Source organism: Choristoneura fumiferana, chromosome 11 (genome assembly GCF_025370935.1).
Source record: "Choristoneura fumiferana chromosome 11, NRCan_CFum_1, whole genome shotgun sequence".
NCBI lineage: Eukaryota > Metazoa > Arthropoda > Insecta > Lepidoptera > Tortricidae > Choristoneura > Choristoneura fumiferana.
In genome coordinates this window covers 8,754,239-8,777,610 of record NC_133482.1, presented here as the reverse complement: position 1 = coordinate 8,777,610, position 23,372 = coordinate 8,754,239, and the positions used below count along the sequence as shown (strand labels likewise).

Below are 23,372 nucleotides of genomic sequence, written 5' to 3'. Positions count from 1 at the left end.
AATTGCCAATGTGTCATTCCAATACCTAATTCAAAGTTTCATCCAAATCCGTTAAGCCGGTTTAGTGTGAAAGAGTAACAAACATACGCACGCTCATACTGACATTTATTATAATTTTCGCTTTGCCCGCGGCTTCGCCCGCGTGGAATTCGGTTATTTTAAATTTCTCGGGAACTGCATTTTTTTAAAGTAGCCTATGTCAATCTCTTTAACCTAACTCATGCCAAAAATCGTCGATCCGTCGCTGAATTATGAAATGTGATAAACTTTAACACAGAACTTTAAAAAGTAATCGTCATCATAAGCCGGGAGACGTCCACTGAACAAAGGCCTACCCTTTATTTTATCAATATGTAAGCTAACGGTATAAGATTTGGTACTTAAAGAAGTTTAAATAGTTAATTTTAAGGGTAAAAGCTACAAACGAGAATATTTTTTTATTTAAGTGTTTATTACACTTTCAGTGTCTAATAAAAATTTTTACATAACTACATCTTAATTTATTATAATAACATTCTTGAAAACTGAAGTGATATCTACACTATAACTTATTTTACTATAACTTACAAGACAATGGTGCAAACTACAATAGCTATGATATAATAATAATTTAAAATTAGTCAGGAATTGTAACAGTTATTACATTGCATTTTATATTTACAGTTTAACTCTCTAAGGCCGTCTTGCAAGAAAAAATAAATCTAGATTTAGTAGTTAACCTGACTTAAGCTTGACAGTTCCATACATTTTGACAATACTAAACTGAGCTTAACGCTAACTCGAGATTTATGTGTTTCCAGCAAGTAGCCATAATTCATAAACGCTTAAGTTAAGCTTATGTTAACAAAATTTGCCTTTATGTGTCATTTTGATTAAAAATTCACAAGAAAGGCAAAAATAATTTAGCTAAGGTATAAAGGTGAATATTTTTTGTGTATAAAATGCACTCAACACGGTGTTTTAAGAACCTATTATCGATACAAACGACACGCGTGTTGTCGTAATGCTCAAAAATAAATAAAAAAGGGTATGTAGATCCCTAAATTCATATTTTTTTTAAGTATTAAAATTTTGCAACTTATCTTTACGGAACCTAAAATATAAACAAAAATATTCAAGTTGTTTCAAAATCAACCTCAGGTCAGTGCATCAGATGGTTCGCTAAGTTTGACAGAGTAGCCCTATATATCTTTATCAGCATTATTTAAATTGTAGTAAAATTACTTTATATAGAGCTAACAATCAGTATTAATTAATCTAAAAATTAAGAGTTGTTAATAATGTTTCCATAAATGTACGCCGACGTACAAAAAGTACCGCGGCAAAGGCGTAAGTTTCATCTTGACTCCAAACCATCAACGAAAAACCTTTACATTTTCTTCTAATATATTTAAAATAAAACATAATTCAAGACATTGTCTTACAATATTTACTTCAGAGCCTTACTTCACTTTTCTACTTCCTATATTATATTTTTTTGTTATAACAATTACTAACTAATTGCTTAATAAATACATATTATTTCAGGACGTTCTGTCTACTCAAAGATATTTTAAGTCAGACAAAAATCTAGCTACAAAATAATAAACGTAAATTTCCACAAAATTAAATATACATAAAATGTGACGATACAAACTCTTTATTGTACAAAATAAGCAAACAAACACAATTGACAAACATTACATAACATAAAGACTTAATGTAAGAAGTACATTGGGTGCCCAAAACACCAGATAATAATCTAAAAGTAGGAAAGAAAGATAATTTCGTCGGATATAAGTAGGTACTTAGTTTTTGTTCAAATTTTCGTCAGCACAGAATTTCAGAAGGTAGATAATTTTTCTTTAATAATTGTCTGGAATTGGGATTTTCTCTAAAGTTACTCTAGTTAATAATGGGTTAACCTAACCACATTCAAAAACGTCAATAAATGCGACTGAATTATGAAATGTGATAAAATCTTTCTGAATTCTGCGTATCTCAGTTTGGGATTTTAAGTGCGGTTACTAAGCCACAACGACTATCAATATGTATTACATATATTATTACCCGTTGGAATTTCAAAATTTGCCAGGGTATTAAATAATATTGCAACGGATAACTCACGTCTTAAATCGAGTAGCTCGGCATGTTTCGGGCTAATTCGTAGTTTTTTTTGCCAGGGTTATAATTATAATGCTATTATTCTGTCTGTGTATTTCTATTAAAGCAAATTTTGTAGAACTCTGCACGTGTATTACGCGGACGTTGATCGAATAAAAAAAAACAAAAAGATGAAAAATTTCTACCAATTACATTTAAATTGATTGATAAGAGAATCAATTTATTTCTACTAAAAATTTAGATTGTTGAATATAAATTAGAAAGCGTTATTTTTTAACAGGCACCATTTCTTAATTTTTTACCAAAATCAAATATCTCTAACCCAAATTGAGAACATTACAAACTAAATTGCATTTAAAATGTAAAATAATTTATAAATAATTCGGTAATATTATTTTAAAAAAGTTACCTAAAATATGAAATACTATAAAATTACTTATTTTTTAGTTAAAAATATTTATTTTAAATATATTACTCTATATGATTAGCGTTTTCTTATGTACAATCTTTGGAACGCGTTACATAGAACACACTGACTAGTTTTTCACTCTTTAGAGATTTCTTTTATAAATAATGTAAATATTTATAAGCGTATATCTCTACAATCCTATAAAACTTAATTATAATAATTTGTGTAGAATTAGACATGTATTTTTAACAATGTTATTAGAAAACCTTACAGTAATACATGCAGCAAGTTGAAATAGTACTTATTGACTAAATAAATGTAAAATTTTTGAAGAAAATGTATGTACCGAAGATTATGTTTTTTCATATTAAATATTTTTAATACGAATATTTTGATGATTGATTGTTTCAAGTCACTGCAATCATAATACGAGTCTACGAGTGCGCAATATTTCATATGTTTTATTTCTAAAAGGGAGGTGCATCTTCATTTTTTTGCATTTTTATTTTGATCAAATAGGTTTAAATTTAAACTTAACAATTTTATATAAATTAAGTGATCTAAAAATTTTACGAAAGCAATTTTTCAAGTTAATTCATAAACATTTAATACCTGGATTTCACATAAAAAAACTCTAAACGTTGTATTCGTGAATGATTTTGAGATCTTAGCAGCTCCTATTTTTTGTTTTTTGTTTTTTTTTTGTTTTATTGATATTTTTATCACTATGTTATAAATTACTAGACAAAATTATCCAATTATTTGAGTTTAATGACTAGAAAGAAATTAATACTCTTAATAAACCTATTACCACCTGTTTAACCTTTTGAACATTACATAACCTTAATAAAACAAGGTTCTGTAATGTTCAAAAGAATAAACACTATGCATTTTTTTCTGCACTTCCACGCGGACGGAGACAGAGAGATATTATAATTATGTGTTTACGAGTGATGTGATTTCAAAAATACTGGTACCTTACAAAGTAAAAAAAGCCTTCTTCGAGCTAAATGAAACATATTTTAAATTAAGAGAGAGTGTGTGTGTAATTAATATCTACAATTGACTAGTATTTTTGACTAAACAATTATTTGTAAAGAGATCAAACCATAACCTAAGTGACTAAAATGACTAGAGTTTGTATAAGTTGACTAGTTATTTTTTGACTAATAAAAATATTTACAAGTATCTTTGGAAATATCCGGACTAGAAAGAAAAACTTCTTCGTAAAATTTATCGAAATGACTAGATATACTTAATTTAAACGCTAAACAATAAAGACTAGATGACACCGAGATCTTAAAAGGTTTATTATTTAACACAGTAAAATACTTCTTTCCCTTAACGTTAATATATATTGTCTGTTTAGAAAAAATAATGAGATCTCAAATCGACTAGAAAACAAAAAGTTCGAGATCTGACTATGACACTATATCTTTCTTCGTTTTGACTGAAATGTGACTGACTAGATTACGTTTGTTTTTGACTACAAAAATAATAATTACTAATTTTATCCTTTGTAATACTTATCGAAATGCTTGGTTGTTAGTTATTATTATTATTTAAAATTTACTTTATAGTTGCGACTGGTACTTACTAAATTCTAAGAACTTTATGATTAATATTTAAATTGTTATTATTATTTTCCAGGAGCTGCTAAGTTATCAAGAAGCATAAGTGAGCTTTTTGCCGTTTACAATTACTGCTAAGTTATATACTAACTAAATTTAGAGAAAATTACAAACTGAAATTAAAATAGTTTGCCATGCCGCAGGGGCCTTTTGTAGGATTATTATAGTTTTAGTTTATTTATTGTAATGTACTTACTGTCTTAATTTAAAGTTTTTCTATGTAATGAAACAAGTTTTGCCCTAGTTTTGCAAATGGACTTGATTCAATTCCCATGAACGATAGGCAATGAAAAAATTATTAGATTGTACCTTGCGAGCGGTGCATCTAAAAATATGCTTCACCTCGATCGATTGTCGAACGGTCACCGGCGCTTTGGAAGCGATCGAAATTTATTGTCATTCTTAAGAGTTGTGTGTATGCGTTCTGTTAGGTTGCTCTAATGAGGGTAGGTTGGATTGTGATTTAAGTACTTTTATGTAAGGGTTAGTATTGTTCGAGTGACGTGCTAAATGGTAACTTATTAATTTTTTAGACAATATTGTTAAATTTTACTCCGCATATTAATTGCAGTGACTCTGTTAAAAGTGGTTTAAGGTACAGAAGTATGATATTTTATAGATAGCATAGAATATGTAGTTAGATTAAAATTTAAATACAAACTATTTGTTAATTATAAGTTATTAAATTAGATTAATAAATACTACGAGATATGTATAAGTTCACGTGAATTGTTTGACATTTCTACGTGATATTCGATTTGGAATGTGGCTGTAGGAGATCTTGAATATTTACAACTATGTACTTATAGAACCTATCAGTTATAATAAAATGACTATAATCACACCAATCTACTATGTACATTCATATGATGAGAAACCTACTATTATTAAGTACCTATATAATAATAATTCTACCCAGAAAACTAGTAACATTCTAAATGGCTAAACTAAGAACTAATTAAAAAGACGAACTGTTCGTGAATGTACTTTAGTTTCATTTAATTTACAGAGATAATTTGACTGGTTATAAAGACGATCGCTCAACTACACAAATCATTTAAAAATGTGAAATAACGTTTTGACGAGTTAAAATTCTGGTAAATATATATGGTGATTTTTAATGTCATTTTTATCTACTGAAAGATGTCAGCTCGCTACAGATGATGCGTCTGTTCAGATGCATTCAATTGAATAATCTGAATAGGTAGCTTAGCTATCTCCTGCTTATAAAGTATTGCATGTTTTCGCAGTGCCGAGCATAATTTTGAAAAACGGCCGCGCATTGCAAGCATCGTCAGTGGAATCCTTAAGAAGCGCCAAATTGTTTCAACACTTTGCATCGATGAGCCACCATCTTAAACAACGGGATCATACCTTACGAGAAGTACATCTGCGCGTTATCATGTACGTACGGCGTTGTGTATGGATACAGGTTGTTAGATGCATACATAGGAAACCGCGGCACCGGCCGCAGCACTCGACGTCAGCCGTCTCCGCTGCCCCCTCCCTCGTCCTCCGAACCCGTGACGTCCAAGCTTCGAGAATCTTCGGACGAGCACGAAGATGCACAGCGTGCGCGCACTCCATCCCACCCAAAGTCTTGCTGCGGTGGGGGAATCTTGCTCCAGAAATTATTGAAGTTGCTATCACGGGGTTCCTGCTGAAAAGAAATTGCTGTATCACACAATATCGTCCAAGCCCTACAATGAATTTTAGAGAGAACATCACCATAAAAAAGTCAAAGTTAAAGTGATTTATTTGTAAACATATGAGAGAGAGAGAGAGAGAGATACATTTATTTACACATATTCGATACACATAAAAATACATTAGATGGAAAAAATAAAAATAACATCGAATAGTATAAAGTGGACCAGCATAGTGTTACAGCAAGCCGCAACGCTGTTTTTCAGTGGGACCCATTTAAAATGTATGTATGTATAGCTCATATCAACCGTAGAACGTCCCCTGTTGGACATAGGCCGCCCCATAGACCTCCAGTTCCTTCGGTCGGAAGCGGCCTGCATCCACCGTGAACTCGCGGCTTTAACCAAGTCACCAGTCCATCTCTTTGGTGGACGTTTTACGCTGCGCTTGCGCCGCGATATATAAATAGTTAAGTAGTTTAATTTTTAGTTACCTACTGTTTAATATATTGCTCTTTTGGTAAACATCAACTGTAGTTGCGATTTAGGATTTCATTTCAGCGAAGTTAGCTAGATTTCATGCGTAGTACTAACCGGTTGATAGCTCGGTAGTTCCGCATGCACTTGCTTAAACGCCGAGGGCTCTTTCTCCTCTGGTTGCTCGTGGGCCAACAGATGCTTCCTCAGATACGCCTGCCGTCTGAAGAGCTTGCCACACCGTTGGCACGGGAAACGACCTGGCTCTGACGCTGGAGGTTCACGACGTTTGGCAGTTCCTGGCACGCGTGGCTTGTGCCAGCGCCGGTGTGATGCCAGGTTGGCTGGGCAGTTGAATACCTGTGACCATAGAAAAACACTTATTAAGAATACCCTCTAAAAATATTAGGAATCACTTATTGCATTGCATTTTTAAACGACTTTGAAAAAGAAAAAGGTTATATTTTATGTTCCACTGCATACATGTATTATCAGGTAAAACATGTGCAGAAAAAAATCGCAAGTTGAAGAAAAAAAAAGTTGAGAATAGTTTTGTGCGAGTATTATTGTATTGGAATATGTTATACAGCCATAGATGATACAGACGATCATGGCTACGCCCCTGTCACATAGTTAAGAGTAAATAGGCAGGTAAAGGTTTTTTTCGTTTAGGTTTTTTTATATTTTGTATTTTTTTATTGTATAATTGTTTTTTTTTTTTAGTATTAGGTATTGATTTATTTTGGTAAACCATTATAAAGCTTAATGTACAATTCGGCCGTGCTATAGATATCAGTAGTTCTGATTTCAGCCAAGATCAAAATTGGACTTAATACTGATATCCGTTGTCGAGTGGCCGAGTGGTTAGACCTATGGCCTCTCAAGCAGAGGATCGTGGGTTCAAACCCCGACTCGCACCTCTGAGTTTTTCGAAATTCATGTGCGGAATTACATTTGAAATTTACCACGAGCTTGACGGTGAAGGAAAACATCGTGAGGAAACCTGCACAAACCTGCGAAGCAATTCAATGGTGTCTGTGAATTTCCCAATCCGCCCTGGGCCCGCGGGAAGCCCTCTCATTCTGAGGGGAGGCCTGTGCCCTGCAGTGGGACGAATAAAGGCTAGGATGATGGCTGATATCCGTTAAATCAGATTTTGCCAAAAATAAAAACATACACTGCTGATATTGACCGCAGGGAGGAATTAAATATAAAATTGGCTAAAAAAACGAGACATAAAGAGCAACCTCTAACTAAATAGCAAAACAATTTGCCACTTATGAAACCTCCCCTCGCAATACATAAATAGACTATGAATGGAAATTAAATTGCGTCCCTATCGTTGGGATGTTCATATCGATGTTCTTCGGTCACGCATCACGGAACGTATCAATTAGTGAGAAGAGAATAAACATTTCTAGCACGAGCGGGTAATGTTTCCCATGGAAATATGCCAAGTGTTTCAATGGAACCCCATGCCACCTGTGCCACATGTTGTACTAAAAAATGTAAGAACTCGGAAGCAGCACATGCGAGTTTGAACTTTGGAATGCTTTGGCAATGTTGAAAATAGAAAGGGATTCATGTAGCGTTATGCATTTGTTTTCGAATGTGGGTGAGATAATATTTTGTTCCCACACTAAAAACATCTGAAGCGCGTTTCTAGTTGAGATAAAATTGATACGTTGATTAAATAACTATGATGTCATTGAGTTATTGTTTGAAAAAGGGGTGGATGGACGGACAAATTAATGTTTAATTGCTGTTAGATAATAGAGGAAAAAAATTATAAGTGTTAACAACAAACTGATAGTGTATTTTCAAAAACCTTTATATAAACGCGCAGTTTACGTATTTCATAAACAATATAATGTATTATATCTATAGTTTTTGAATGTCCTGTAACTTTAATGCTATTCTATAATTACTGTCATTGTTATAATAAAGGAAAATTACCGTTTCTTAATCTTCTTAATTTCTTATAAATAAATACGGAATAGTTTTTATACGAGTATAAGTTGTGTGGAGAATATCTACAGGCTGATTCGGGCGACGGGAGCAGGACTTGCTCTACTGGATTCAGTTAAGGCTACCATATCGTACCAGTAACAGTATTAGTGAGATTAACGTTTTTTTTTAATGTTGCAAACAGTATCAATTTGTTTACCTAGTGGTAGTGGGTGGACTTACAAACTTTGGCATTTATAATATTAGTGGGGTAATAAAAAACTCCCACATTTTTAAGTCTGTTTTTTACATTACGTCTAAACCGCTGAATCAACTTAGATGAAATTCGGTATAAATTTAGGTAGTTTGAGTCCCGTCCTGAGAAAGGACATAGGATAGTTTTTATCTTGAAAAATTGCATATTTCCCGCGGGATACCGAATTTTATCTTAATCGGTCCAGCGATTAAGATGAAATTCGGTATACAGATAGTTTGAGTCCCGGGAAAGGACAAAAGATAGTTTTTATCCCGGAAAATTACATAGTTACATAGCGATAACTGAATTACACGCAGACGGCGTCGTGGGTAACCGGTGGTAGATTTTTTTTGACATTCATAAGTGCTTGTTATAGCCTAAATTGAATAAAGATATTTTGACTTTTACTTTGAACGGCTTGTCTTAAATATTGATATCTTACCTTATCACACTCGGGACAGCGGTATTCAATGTGCACGATTCTCGAGCAGCGATGCTGCGCGAGAGCAAAGGCGTCCGTGTAGAGCCTCCGACAGAGACGGCAGAGGTATCGGCCCAGTCGGTTGTCTATGCTAGCAATCAAAGCCTTGGCTTCCTCTGTCACTTCTACGACGTTGAACGCTGGGTCTATGTCCCCCTGGAAAAAGTTATTTATGTAAATGATGGGAGCCATACGTCCAATATCGAACTCTACTATCAGAAATATTAATCCTATTGGTATTATACAAAAGTATATTTATGACATTTTTTGTTTTTAGTTGAAGAACGTCGGTTTGTTTTGAGTTTTTTGTATTGTTTGTGTGCATGTTTTCGAGTGGGTTGTGTTCAGTGTTGTATAATTAATTGATAGCATACTTGGTACGGACTTCTATTATAGGTGTTTCTTTGTAAAGGTTATGACGATAAATTACACATATGATAAGTAGAGATGGTTTCCATGACTCATAAAGTTTCCTTTGATTAGCAATTTAATTTTTACAGTTCAACTTCGTTTTTGCAGGTGTTTCATTTATTAACCTTTTGAACCTTTTATTGCACCTTAAAGCTGTTTTAACTACCTCTATAACATTAACAATCATAGTAATCAATATAAACGCCACTGTAGAGTTATACGCCATTAATTTTTATTTTATAGCGTCAAAATTAACCGTTTGACTTTATCACAATTCAGAGAATTAGTAATGCCTTGGAAGTATTGAAACAACGATTTATTCTGCACTTAATGTCGCGCGACCCACCCTCGTAGCGTTGCGAGTTGGACTTAAAGCTGTTATTAGCACATAAACATAGCACAATATGCGATTTCTGGCCCCGCTTAATTATCTGGGCGATAAGGGACGGCTGCGTCCCGCTAATACCACGGTAAGAATAGCTAATTGATAGTTCCTGACCAACTTCATCGACTGTCTTCACAAGCTACTATTTTGAAGCATTTTTAACTGTCATTGCAACCGCAAAAGACAGAAACGGTAATTTTATGTACAGGAAGACAAAATTTAATATTTTACGGTACCAACACATACAAGATTTGTTAGGTTTGAAGTTATATATAGCAGGAACAATGATATGAAGTTTAACTGGAATGGCTATTTTCTCTAAATTGTAGGACTTTGATACTTAAATTATTTAAGTTATGACAGTATACTCTAAGAAAAGATATTGTTAATTTTACGTTCTTGTTACGGGATACGCCCAGGTTACTTGGTTTTACTTGGTTACTGGAAAAAACATAGGTAGGTTCTGTAACGTGATAGAGGGTTTTGTTTACCTTACGAACAACTAAAGTTTCATCTTCAGCCAAGTCTCTAATGATAGTGCCAGATACTGGTGATGTTTTATCTTCATCGAAAATCAGTCTTCGAACAGCTTTACTTTTCTTCATAGATGGAGTAGGCTTTCCAGATTTTTTCGGTCGTTCCTCAACATCTTTCACTTCAACAACGTCCGGTGAACTTCTTTCACTTTTAGTTGGTGTTTCATTTTCAAGCGGTAAACAAGTTTTAAGCTCTTCAAAAAATTGTTTGGTAAATTTGAGTCTTTTCGCCTCCGGACTGTCGCTATCGTTTGAGGTCTCGTCGTCAGCTTTTCTTTTTTCTGATTTAATGTCAGTTTCATCTTTGGTGTCGTTATCTTCGAAGTGTCTGAATATTTTTGGTGATTTCGGATGTTTGGTGTTGTCTGGAGATTTTCTTTTCTGAGGCGGTGGTGGGGTGCAAGGTGGTGTAATAGGTGTGGTGGACTTGAGGGATAAGTCAAGAGGGACGAGTGGTTCATTGTAATAAGCTAAGTATTGTTGAAGAAGTGTGGGATGCTGATGAGGAATGAGGTCGTGCAGGTAGTTACTGGATATCCTAACCGGTGGAGCAGCATATTGTTGGTAAAACCTCGAAGTCGATAGCCGATGAAAATTGGGCAACGTAGTTTCCATGATATTTAGAATAAGCTTTGTAAACAGTAAATGTTCGCCGCCTCCATTTATGTTTGTCTGTAACAAAAGACAATCTTTTGTCACAAAGTTGTCGCTTTTATAATAAAGTAAAGTGCATTATTATTGTAAGTAACGAGGGTTCGAAGAAAGAAGACGCAGGCGGAGCGCTGATTCAATGATACTACAACTGTGATTGTGCTAAAGTTTTTCCGTGAGGTTTTTCTTTTACCACAAAACAGAGCAATCAATTGAACAAAGACTACAGGGGAACTCTCTGGACAGTATTTTTACAAAATCAAAGCACGTAAGGAACATAATCGCGTATAAGTTGAAATATTTCCGTAACGAAAGTTAAAAATAATATTTCGTAAGTTGTAATATGCGATTTACTCGTAGACTGAACACAAATAACCTTAGTGAATACACATGATTGGGATTTATTTTATAATTGTTGAAGATAAAAAATCAAATTTGCCTAGGCTTATAAATTAAATCTCTAAATTGTTAAATGACATAAACCATAACTGCCAAACCCATACGCAACATTTAAAAATCACCCGCAAATTCCCTGTTAGGTAGACAACAAAGCCAGCTTTGCTTGCTATTTACCCCTAAGCTAGGGTAAATAGTTTACCCACGCCATTTAATTACCACCGCCGAGATCGCTCCCACGCTACGATTGTGGAAACTTCGAATGTCATAGAGGCCTGATTGCTGCAATCATACTAAGAATTTTACGATAATGCTGTAGAGTTCAAAATGCTCGTGCTGAATTCTGTCGTTTACGCCATTGATGATTTCCTAAATGGATTCTGCAGGGCGACCCCATCGTGTTGTAATGAAAATAGTATGAATTTTTATGAGACAAGATTTTAGGTGCTTGCGAAATTTATTAGGTGAAGTGTTGGGGGTGTTGGCTTATAAAATGGAAATGTATTTTAAGGGTTAAATATTGTGGTAGGAAGAAACAATAAAAGATTAATACTGAGAGCGTTGCTGGCTCTTGGTGCCAATATAACGCGTGGTCCCGTGTGTTTGATAAAAAAAATATGTGTACACGTTCATCGATTCTATTTAGAGGAATTCGAAACAATCCCATTTCTCGTAGGTATTTGAAACTTCGTAACACAATATCTCAAAAAAATCCTGAGAAATGATTTATTGACCATTCACTGAGCATTTATATTTGACCAGGTCAAAAGTGATAACAAAAATTCTCACTCGTGTTATCTACTTTATCTCAAGTATGTATAATTTTTGTATTATGTTTATGGCAATCCTACTAATATCCCACTATCCCACTAACATCCCACTAATCCCACTTATATGCGAAAGTTTGTAAGTCTGTTCGTTTGTTTGTTTGTTACTTCATCACGTCCAAACCAATAAAACGGTTTAGATGAAATTCAGTCGTATACCTTTACTTGCTCGAATTTGATTTGCCCGAATTTCACTTGCCATACCAACGTTTGCCATAAAATATATAGAACAGTGCTGTTTTCAGGTTTTTTTTAATGTCATCTTATAGAATGCAGTAGGTCAGGTTAGATTAGTTTAATATCAACTCAACTATATATTATGGTATAATGACATTCGGGCAAACGATAAGAGAACCGAAATTCAGTATACAGATATTTTGAGTCCCGGAAAAAAACATAGGATAGTTTTCATTCTGGAAAATTGCATAGTACCCGCGGGATAGCGATAAACTCGAAATACTGCGCGGACGGAGTCGGAAGTAACGGCTAAATAGTAAGAAATAAAATTCATAAAATTAATGATTTTCTAGTTCAAGTGGGCGGTTGCTTGGATATTAGACGAGGCGGAGTCAATTTCGGTAGGTATAATTACGGGCCAAAAGGTCGTACTTCCGAAATAAAGAGCTAAGTAGGCGTTCCTTTGGTATTAATTAAGTTAGGTACTAAAATTGTAAGTATCTTCCAGGTAATAAGTGACTAGGTAATGTAAAGCTTTGTTTTTTGTTTTAATATATTTATGTATAAAATAAGAATGAGATTGGTTAGAATTTTCATATTTTGAGATAGTTTTAGGTTGGTGGTACTACGAGGAATAAGGGATTATATTGATACTCACTTGTTTCTTATGTAAATTATTGTACATTCAAAAATTTTCAATTCTTACCTCTTTCATTCAAGTTTTTGTAAAAAAATACTTATGATAAAAAGTTTTTTGTCTTTAAGTACTTGTTTTGTCGTCCAACTTACATATACGTACAAAGTTTAAAATCGGTGCCTTTAGCCGATTATATACCATGCAACTCTTTGAACACCACAATTTAGTTACTGCAGTATAGAAAACAGAGGTAAATAAGAAGAAAAACTATTCCAGACTATATCGGCCTTATCACTTCGGGTCGCTCTCTTCCAGACAATATGTCTAAAGAAAAAAAATAAACAAAATAATGCTATCTAACACAATCATAAGAAGTGTTTATGAATGTGGAACAGAAACAGCAAAACCAGTAGGTAACATCAGCGACATTTTATCAAAACATCTACCATTTAAAACACCACTCAATCACTTTCACCTAATACCAAATAACCCGATAACCGCTATAAAATTCAACTCGTCTCGTATTACTTAATCACACCCCATACACCACGATGTTACCTACACTTATAAATATTAAATTGAATCGTACTTAAAGTAATATTTACTAGAGCTTGTAGACTGCAATTATAAGAAACGGAGCGTTCAAAGTGTTAAATTAGGGTGTGCATATATAAGCTGGCGATTGAATCACTTTATTATAATTATGGACTGATTAGTTGTGAAAATTTAACGACTTTCAAGCAGAAATGGTTTTTAGATTGAGTCAGTGTAAACGTAAATGTTGGGAATTTCATCGTCATAATATCAGCCGTATAGACGGCCACTGGTTGGATATACAATAATATCAGCCGTATAGACGGCCACTGGTTGGACATACAGTAATATCAGCCGAATAGACGGCCACTGGTTGGACATACAATAATATCAGCCGTATAGACGGCCACTGGTTGGACATACAATAATATCAGCCGTATAGACGGCCACTGGTTGGACATACAATAATATCGGCCACTGGTTGGACCGAATAGACGGCCACTGGTTGGACATACAATAATATCAGCCGTATAGACGGCCACTGGTTGGACATACAGTAATATCAGCCGAATAGACGGCCACTGGTTGGACATACAATAATATCAGCCGTATAGACGGCCACTGGTTGGACATACAATAATATCAGCAGAATAGACGGCCACTGGTTGGACATACAATAATATCAGCCGTATAGACGGCCACTGGTTGGACATACAATAATATCAGCCGTATAGACGGCCACTGGTTAGACATATAATAAGGCCTTCCATAGACCTCCAGTTGCTTCGGTTGGAAGCGTCCTCCGCTTGCGAAGTGGTACCGCTCGGCTCTTAGAGACATCTTACTGTACTGTATTGCATATAGTTTTTTTTATCAAAATCATCACTGTGCACTATCATTGAAATTATCATTTAACAGAAGTTTACAGGATTTTTCATAAAAGAGAAATAAGAAAAATATATTAATGTACCTACAAAATAAAAATTATAAATAAAAAAATCGCCCCAGATCGCTGCCTATGGGTAGCGTGCCCAGAAGGCTGGCAGCAGTGTTTTTCTTGATTTGCGTTAATTTCAACAGATGGTTCAGTTCATTTATAGAAACTATAGGTACAGTAATTAACTTTTTAGCTAAAAAGAAAAAATATATAATTTTCGTATATGCTTAATATAATTCTGGGGCCCTAGTGAAAAAGGGGTTAATTCTGCAGAAGTTGAACAGCTGATTTCGACTTAAATCCCTTTACACATAAAATAGAAAATAGCTATGTAATTTCTGTAGACTTAACCCCTTTTTCACTAGGGTCCCAAAATTTAGCTCAGTAAAGGTCAAATTGTAAACATTTCATTAGTAAATATTGACGTGACACAAGAGAGACATCAAAATATCTCTTAAACCTTCTTTTGTTAAATGTGACCGAATAATTAATAATAAAAAAATACGAATTGAAAATACTTTAATGAAAGCCTTTACAAAAATACATAAATAGGTAAACAATATTTAAGCTAAGTTACTGCGTATCATTTTAATTCATAATTATTTTTCAAACAGTAAGAGTGATGTCACTTATATCTTGGAAAGCAACTTCATTTAATCTATTCAATTTTCCCTTAAAGTTAACGAAAATCAAAAATAACACGGTGTATTGGTACGGTTAAGTTTTAACCGACATACCTGTAATGGGTACCTACTGCTACTCCTCCTGAAATCCACTTAAATGGAAAAACTTTAGCTTGTCCGAGTAACCTAATCGCCTAGGTTGTTGGATGCTGCACGTAACTGAATATTCCCAAAGATGCGGCCAGCTTCGAACTTTGGCCGACGAAGAAGCACCACAAGTGATGTGGAAGCTATAGACTATGTTACTTTTAACAAGTTAAAAAGTGCCTAGATGAATTAGTTTTTAGGGTTCCGGAGCCAAAATGGCGAAAACGGAACCCTTATAGTTTCGCCATGTCTGTCTGTCTGTCTGCCTGTCCGTCCGTCCGCGGCTTTTCTCAGGGACTATCAATGCAAGAAAGCTGTAATTTTGCACGGATATATGTGTAGACTATGCCGACAAAATGGTACAATTAAAAATTAAAAAAAAAAACTTCGGGTACCTCCCATAGACGTATGTGTACAGTGGGAGTGATTTTTTTTGCTCATCCAACCCTATAGTGTGGGGTATCGTGGATAGGTTTTTTAATTAATTGGTAAGTGACCTATTGCTGCAGTAAAAATAATTCCGGCAAAATTGTGATGTAAAAAATGTTTCAAGTCTCCATTGACATAATTTGTCAGTAATTTCACTATTTAAATGTTATAAACAGCAAAGAGTATAATATAAAGTATACAACACAAGAAAATGACTTTATTGTACAACATAATAGTAAGCCATACAGAAAACAGATACGAGATTACAAGAAAATTACAAGGTAAGCAATAGGCAGCCTTATATATTTCAGACAACCTATAAGCATGTTAAACATATTATAGGTATATCACAAAAATAATGATTAAGGCTCAAATCGGGCTTGTTGTGGGATGCTATTTCACTTATGCCATTGAGTAGGTATAGGTATGGCCATGGTACAAGTAGGTATAGGTATGATCACTATCATACATCAAGAAGTTTAGCTCTATAAGTAATTGAAAGTGCAGACTTTTTCATAGATTTTACTACGAATTGAATTCATCCTAGCAACAATTCGTAGCCAGGTCAAATTATTATTTTTAATCAATAACATTACAATGACAGAATAAGAATAAATGTAGGATAAATCCATATCAAAAAATCGTATTTTTTTATCTAATAACTGGCAAACGAGCATGAGGATCACCTGATGGTAAGCGATCACCGCCACCCATGGACATCTACAGTATTATTAGGACTGCGGATGCAATGCTGCTACAACGAAATTATTTTTGATCACGGCTTAAAAGTCTCTAGGCATAATGTTTAAAGCATTATTTTAATTTAAAAATTGCTTTCACGTATAACAAAAAAATATTTTAGGTGTCTGTTTGAAAGCATTTTGAAATTCTTAGCACTTACATAATATAATAATAATATTACAAAAAGTAGGTAGGTAGCGGAGAAAAACAAGCCAAGGCCAACAAGGTATTAAAATATTTTTAATTGCGAAAAGATAAGTTTACTTGTTTCCATTGAATTACGAGCCAGGATTATCCGTTTCACGTAACCAAATAAAAATTGTATACACAAACTTCTAAACATAAAAAAAACGATTAAGATTTAGTAATTAATCCTGTCAACTAATCACGTCTGCCCATAGGGATGTCAAAGAACGCCGATCTGCCCGCGTAAGGGCGTTACTATGACGAACTGACTCACCTGTAGCAGCTCCTCGCTGACTCAGCCTGCGACACCCCTGCTGCACTTTTAAGAAAAAAAAACAAATTTGAATTTTGTAGCTGGCTAGTAAGAATTTAAATGAAAAAGATTTTTTTTTTTCTGTTATAAGTACGGCTGTAGTTGCCAGTGAAACTTTAAAAGTTATTTTTAAGTTAGTTTTGTCGTGTTGGTAGTAGTTTTTGCTAGGGGTGCGCGGTCCGCTCTGTAGGGCGGTCGGGAGTGAACTGGCAATGCAGGGTGTGCGCCCTGGCTCGTGCCATGCCGGCTGTCTCAACCCTCGTAAAGGGTGTTTAAGAATACAAAAAGGTGCATGTTTTTTTTTAGTACTCGATTACGCTTGAGTGACAATTGTTATTGTTATTTAGCGACTTGATTTTATATTTTTGCACGACAGGATGAGATTATTAGATTCGTTTGAAATTTTAAGTTTTTAAGGTTCCATAAACAAAGGGTCCAAATAGGTCCCAATTGCTATCACTCACTTGTCTATCTGTCCATCCGTTTGTCACACAGGTTAACAGTTACAGTTCAACAGTTGGAGTTACAGTCTCAAAGTTTAACAGTATAAACTAGGGTTGTAATGGAACTTCGCCTCCGCCTCCGTTACTGCGGAAGTTCCGCAAGAAATCGTATCTTTGCCTCCGCCTCCGCCTCCACATTTTTTTTTGCGGAGTTTATAACGGAGCTTATTTCTCGTTTGACGACGACTTGTTAGATCATTTTCACATAAATCGTTATTGCCTAGTAGCAAAATTTCCATTCGCGTTTTTTCCCAATATGTTTTTTTACTGAAGCTTATTTTCAAAGTAGCGTTTTTCCCCAATCAGAGTCGACACAGACACAGTGTCGATTTCTGTGTCGATTCTGTAAAAATAAGCTTCATTAAAAAAGTATATTGGGAAGAAAAGCATTTGAGAAAAAACGCGAATGGAAATTTGGCTACTAGGAGGATATAACGATTTTGGGGAAAGATATTCTAACCCGTTTTGTACAAAATAATTGGTTATTTAAGTCACCCGATAAAGCCGAAAAAAAGTGTGATTGGGCAGTTTTTTTTTAATTTTTTTAGAGATTTTTCAGTTGAATAAACCATGAACTACTATTTTTTCCATATCCACTTTCACCTTCGCATCCGCTTCTGTTAACCTCCGCATCGGCCTCCGCCACCGCTAAAAAGGCCTCCGTTACAACCCTAGTATAAACATCTAGTTGACCTAAAGCAACTTTCTACCAATTTCCTCACATTTTATTAGTTTTATTTAGTAGGTACCAGTGCTCTGCTAACATTATGTATATATCCGGACGTTTAAAGCATACCATATTTTGACATTTCTAAAAATTTATACGGAAACCACGGTGCGTGAGTTCGGATTCCATTTGGCCGATTTTTAGACTCTTTCTCTCTCTCGATAATAGAGGCAAAATCAATAGCCACATAAATAGACAAAGTTTTGTTATGTCATTAGTCAAAAAAAAAACAAATATAAATCTAATGTAAACAATCTCTCTATAAAAGTTTGTTATTCTCATGGGGAATAGAGTTATAACAAATCGATCTACATATTTATTAATTATTGTAAAATGTAACCTCCTGTATTACCTCCCACCGAACCGCAAGCCGAATACAAACGCGTGTAACAAGAGCCCCCATGAGCTACAAGTGTTAACTACATTTTTTCAAACTACCCACTTCCACCTTAGCCTTATTAAAGAACCTTATCACACCAACACCGTGTTCTCACTACGTTGCAACTGTAGTACTTCACTTAAAGCGACAGGGTACTGAACGCTCGCACACTTCAGACTGATAAAAGATAGAGCCCGCATCTTATGTTAATGTTAGTCACTTGTTTTTGTGCTCCGTCCCTCTTTTTCGTTACCTGTTAAAAAGGGATTAGGTAAAAGCTTGAATAGTAATGAACTTGTACAAATTCAAGGTTTTGGGTGTTATTTAATTAATTGAATGCTTTGGTATTTTTGCGATATGCGCGGAAGTGGTTAGGAGCGAGTCGTTAGTTACGATAAATTTGAATGAAGTTATAATTACCTAACCGATATTAATAAAATGTACCGATATTATTAAAATAAGATCACTTTAAAAGTTAAGTTCAAAGTCGTTGAAATAAAAAACAAACTTTGCAAAATTAAATATTCATAAAATACTTACATGAAAATCTCCTTCTTTTATGTAATCGGTTAAGTAAAACGCTCTCAGAGTCCTTGCTATGGCAACATTTCCGCACAGATAAAATGAAGAGATCAATCACTAAAATAAAACAGAATCTGTTTCGTAAACGGAGAGGTAAGAGTTCTTTTAAGTATGTACTTTATATTAAATTGTTAAAATTATAAAAGTTTGATGGGGTTATCACAAACAGGGCATATGTACCAAACTTAACTTAGTAGATACCTGAGTAAAAACTTGTATCTTTATTCACCAGCTTTCATTTAACTTCACCTCGTAGGTATTTCAGTTTTTACTTTAAATCTTGCAAGTTAATTTTAATCCAACTTACAATGATTAGATTAAATTGAAATTTCAACTCAATGCACAGTCAGTAAAAAAGCTTGAATAAAAAATAAATATTTCGTATCCCTCCTAAGAGATATAACAAAACGAAATTTCCAACACCAAATAAAATCAAAATTAATTCTAGGAATCTGTCCAGAGAACTTTTACACAACTCGGTTAAGAGAGACAGATATTGGGCGGTTCTAGGGCGGAACCGCCCTTTTCCCGCCCAGCGGACGCCCCGCCCATCCGCCCAGCATCATAGAATAATTGGAAGTAATTTCATTATCTTCACATATTGAATTAGCGTAGCGCTTGCATTTCATTTGTGCTATTGTTTGAAAGTTTCGGTTCTGATTGTCTATTGTTTTTCAATCGAATGTCAGGGAAGCTGTATGTGTAGAAATGGAATAATGAACTTGGACTAGAAATAAGATAAGACGTCACAATAGATATAGAAAAAAGTTACGCCAAAAAAAAACTTTAATAAAAATAAAATCTCGTTATCTTTTCAATTTATTCAGAACCCCATTGCGCGAGTTTAAGTTCGAATTGGCCGTTTTTTTTGTAGGTACCTAAGTATAAGTTCAAATTAAAAGCATATTTTTTATTAAGATTGTTTTTTTTGGAATCTTTTTCTATTTTTATTTCAATTCCAAATTTTTTGTTACTTTTACGGTCATACCGTAAAACCTGTATCGAAAATACGAACTGAAATATAGATGTACAGATATATAGATGTATAGATGTAGATGTATAGTTGTACAGTTTGTATTTTTGATATAGCATATTTCTTATTTCTGCTAATGCATTAAAAAATGGAAAAAAATATGCTAATTTTTGAATACCTCGGAAACGATAAACTTATATTATGTACAGTACAATCACCAATTTGATTCTGGGCTCTTTATAGAACCTATCATACTCAATATTTTTGAACTATTCTACCTATAATAATGCTTATCGAATAGCATAAGCGTTTAAATTACAAGATTCTATGGTGGCTTAGGAAACAAATTGGTTATCTCTATGTGTCATCCCACTAATATTATAAATACAAAAATTTGTAAGTCTGTTTTGTTTGTTTGTTACTTAATCACGCGTAAACAGCAGGAGTTTGATAAAAAATAGCACATAGGTAGACCATAGGATACTTTATCCCGGTGAAACGTTCCTGTGGGATACAATTGAGTTAAACATACATGTTTGCTAATATTTTTTTCCGCGGAACCGCGGGTAAAAGCTGCTGATTTAAATTTTTTTTAACTCTTTTCCGCATACCACTTTTTATTATTTAATTTCTGGAAAGCATTGTGACACTGTCAGGGCCCTCGACCCTAAGTACTTAGTCAAATCCTCGCACGTCCGGCGCTTGCGCATACGTTGACCCGACCTACCTGAGAAAGCCACAGCGTGGCAAAACCAGTACTCCAAAGGCTAGAATTAAAATGAAAATAAAGCATTAACTCCAAAATTTAATTCTGATTCTTTATTTTTCTTATTGGAAGACTTTTTACTGCAAAGATTTTCCATTGATATGAACCAAATTAACGGCAGAGTTTGTTAATTATTAATTAAAAATTAGGTAAAGATTTTTATATAAATATAAATATTTATAAAGATAATTATGATTATAGGTTTGTTTAAGATAAGGTTTCCCAGTTTACAATGATTATTAATAGTTAAACAGCCTTTTTAACCTATTTTAATAGTTTCTAATTATTCACGATTATTTACATTAAATTATTATTTTTTAAATAATAATATGTTTCTACCCATTGGACAAAAGACCGAAATCCCGAGTAAAGTTCCTTCTCAGTAATGTTCTGATATTCTAACTAAATCATTTGACTAGTTGAATATAAAAAAAATGTATGTTCCGAAGTATTAAATCGTAAATCACTCATTTCTCGTTAATTCTGTGGCGTTTAGTATGAGGTTTTGTACATGAGAGAGAGAGAGAGAGAGAGAGAGAGAGAGAGAGAGAGAGAGAGAGAGAGAGAGAGAAATATATTAGATGGAAAGAATAAAAAAAAAATATAAAGTGCAAGCCGCAACGCTGTTTTTTAGTAGAGTCACGTTGCAAAAGTTTTAACACTATAATAACCAATACAAAAATTCAAGTCATAATATATGAAACCACTGTGGCAAGCTACACTGTCCAGCGGAACTCAGAAGCCCCACTCGCGCACGCGCGCCGGAAGACTCCTGCGCAGGCCCGGTGTCACTTACCAAGTAATTAGAGTACTTGCGTATCGATTACTCTGTACCGGAGCGGATATTGAATAAGGATAGGAACATATAGTTAATCGAACTTTAGTTTTGGTTTGGGAAAAATCGCCGTGGTTAGGTACATTAAGCCAAGGGAGGGGGGGAGTTTGATCTATTAGCTTCTCAAGCAGATGATTGTGGGTCAAGCCCGGGTCCCACCTCTATGTTTGTGGAATTATTGTGCTTCAAAATAAATAGATTTTGTATACACCTTCATACAGAAAATATACTAGATAACCTTGAAGAGTCCTAGGTCCTAGGTAGGAGATACTGCCTCATCTGCACTTTTCATCAGGTGAGATAGGGGTCAATCACGGGTTAGTTTTCTGTTAAAATATCCCACTTACTCATAATAATAATAAAAGCAATAACAGTCTTTATTGTACGATTATGGTAAACTAACACGTTGGTAAAGTTGAAACGTCTGAGTCGCACATAATCTGCTCGATACAATAGCAGACACAAAATGAATACAGGCATTAATTTCGTATCAAATAAAATAGTAACCTACCTAAAGTACCTATTTAGTCGCCAGAATTAGGCTGAAAGATTGCTTGGTCAGGTCAAGTAGGTGTAAAGATAATAATTAATTACGACTCATAATAATTATCTCATTTAAATTAAATTCAAAATACTCCTTTATATTACTACTGCTAAGTATTTACTACTACTTCTGTAGTTTGTTGCCTAAACAGGTGCCATCCTCAAAATAATCATAACTATTAATTTACAGTAAATTATAATAGGGCTTAGATTTCTATTAGCCTTCAGGTACGTCATCCTTGGCTCGGAAAGGCGGTAATTTGACGGCATTGAGCTGTTTGTTAGCAATTTATAGCCCATTGTGTTCTTCCGTATCTTATACCTACAGTGTGACGTATAATTAGTGACATCAAGTCAATTTGTACTGCGCAATCGATGTCCATTATATAAGACATAACAGAAGAGATTCTTATCATTTTTTTAGGGTTCCGTAGTCGGTCGGTCCGTCCGTAGTGTCTGTAGCTTAGTGACTGTTACTGCTAGAAAACTGTAATTTTGCATGAATTAATGTGAAGCCGTGGTGGCCTAGTGGTTTGACCTATCGCCTCTCAAACAGAGGGTCGTGGGTTCAAACCCCGGCTCGCACCTCTGAGTTATTCGAAATTCATGTGCGGAATTACATTTGAAATTTACCACGAGCTTTGCGGTGAAGGTAAACATCGTGAGGAAACCTGCACAAACCTGCGAAGCAATTCAATGGTGCGTGTGAAGTTCCCAATCCGCACTGGGCCCGCGTGGGAACTATGGCCCAAGCCCTCTTATTCTGAGAGGAGGCCTGTGCCCAGCAGTGGGACGTATATAGGCTGGGATGATAATGTGAACCACGCTGACAAAGTGGTATATATAAATTGAACCGACTACAAAAAACCATGAAAATAATTTTCTACCAGTCTTAAGTCGGTGCCTCAGCACGAGCCAGCAGGAGTGGGCCTATAGACGCCTACCTAACCTACGCACTACATATTGGGCTTCAATCACTCCTGCTGGCTCGTACTGAGGCACCGACTTCAGACTGGTAGAAAAATATTTTCATGGTTTTTTTTATAGTCGGTTAAATTTTTTGTCATAAGATTTTTTTTCACCCTTTTTAATGTAAATAATCTAAGATACAATAGTTTCATGTCGACTGCTCGTCACCTTTTACATAAGATTGCTTTTTCCGATGCAGAGGCTTTCTTTATTGA

The 23,372-nt window shown here is 34.6% G+C and overlaps 2 protein-coding genes across 5 annotated transcripts in view; one reads left to right on the top strand and one right to left on the bottom strand.

Moving 5' to 3' along the window:
* The window catches only part of LOC141432701 (uncharacterized), a 109,101-nt gene that overhangs the window by 29,896 nt on the left and 55,833 nt on the right, over positions 1–23,372 (top strand). The gene's annotated exons all lie outside the window — the stretch shown is intronic.
* On the bottom strand, positions 1,981–17,061 carry LOC141432694 (uncharacterized). 3 transcript variants are annotated; one of them, XR_012451855.1, is made up of 6 exons: positions 16,842–17,061; positions 10,238–10,954; positions 8,912–9,106; positions 6,384–6,626; positions 4,106–5,803; positions 1,981–4,027 (listed from the first exon to the last, which is right to left on the bottom strand). XR_012451855.1 is itself a non-coding variant. In XM_074094408.1 (5 exons), exons 2-5 carry the CDS (start codon positions 10,895–10,897, stop codon positions 5,627–5,629), a joined length of 1,275 nt encoding a protein of 424 aa, XP_073950509.1. In that variant the 5' UTR covers positions 10,898–10,954; positions 16,842–17,061; the 3' UTR covers positions 1,981–5,626. The 3 variants fall into 3 exon arrangements, 2 of the variants coding, with proteins under 2 accessions (XP_073950509.1, XP_073950511.1); XM_074094408.1 differs by having other exon boundaries at positions 1,981–5,803; XM_074094410.1 differs by having other exon boundaries at positions 1,981–5,800.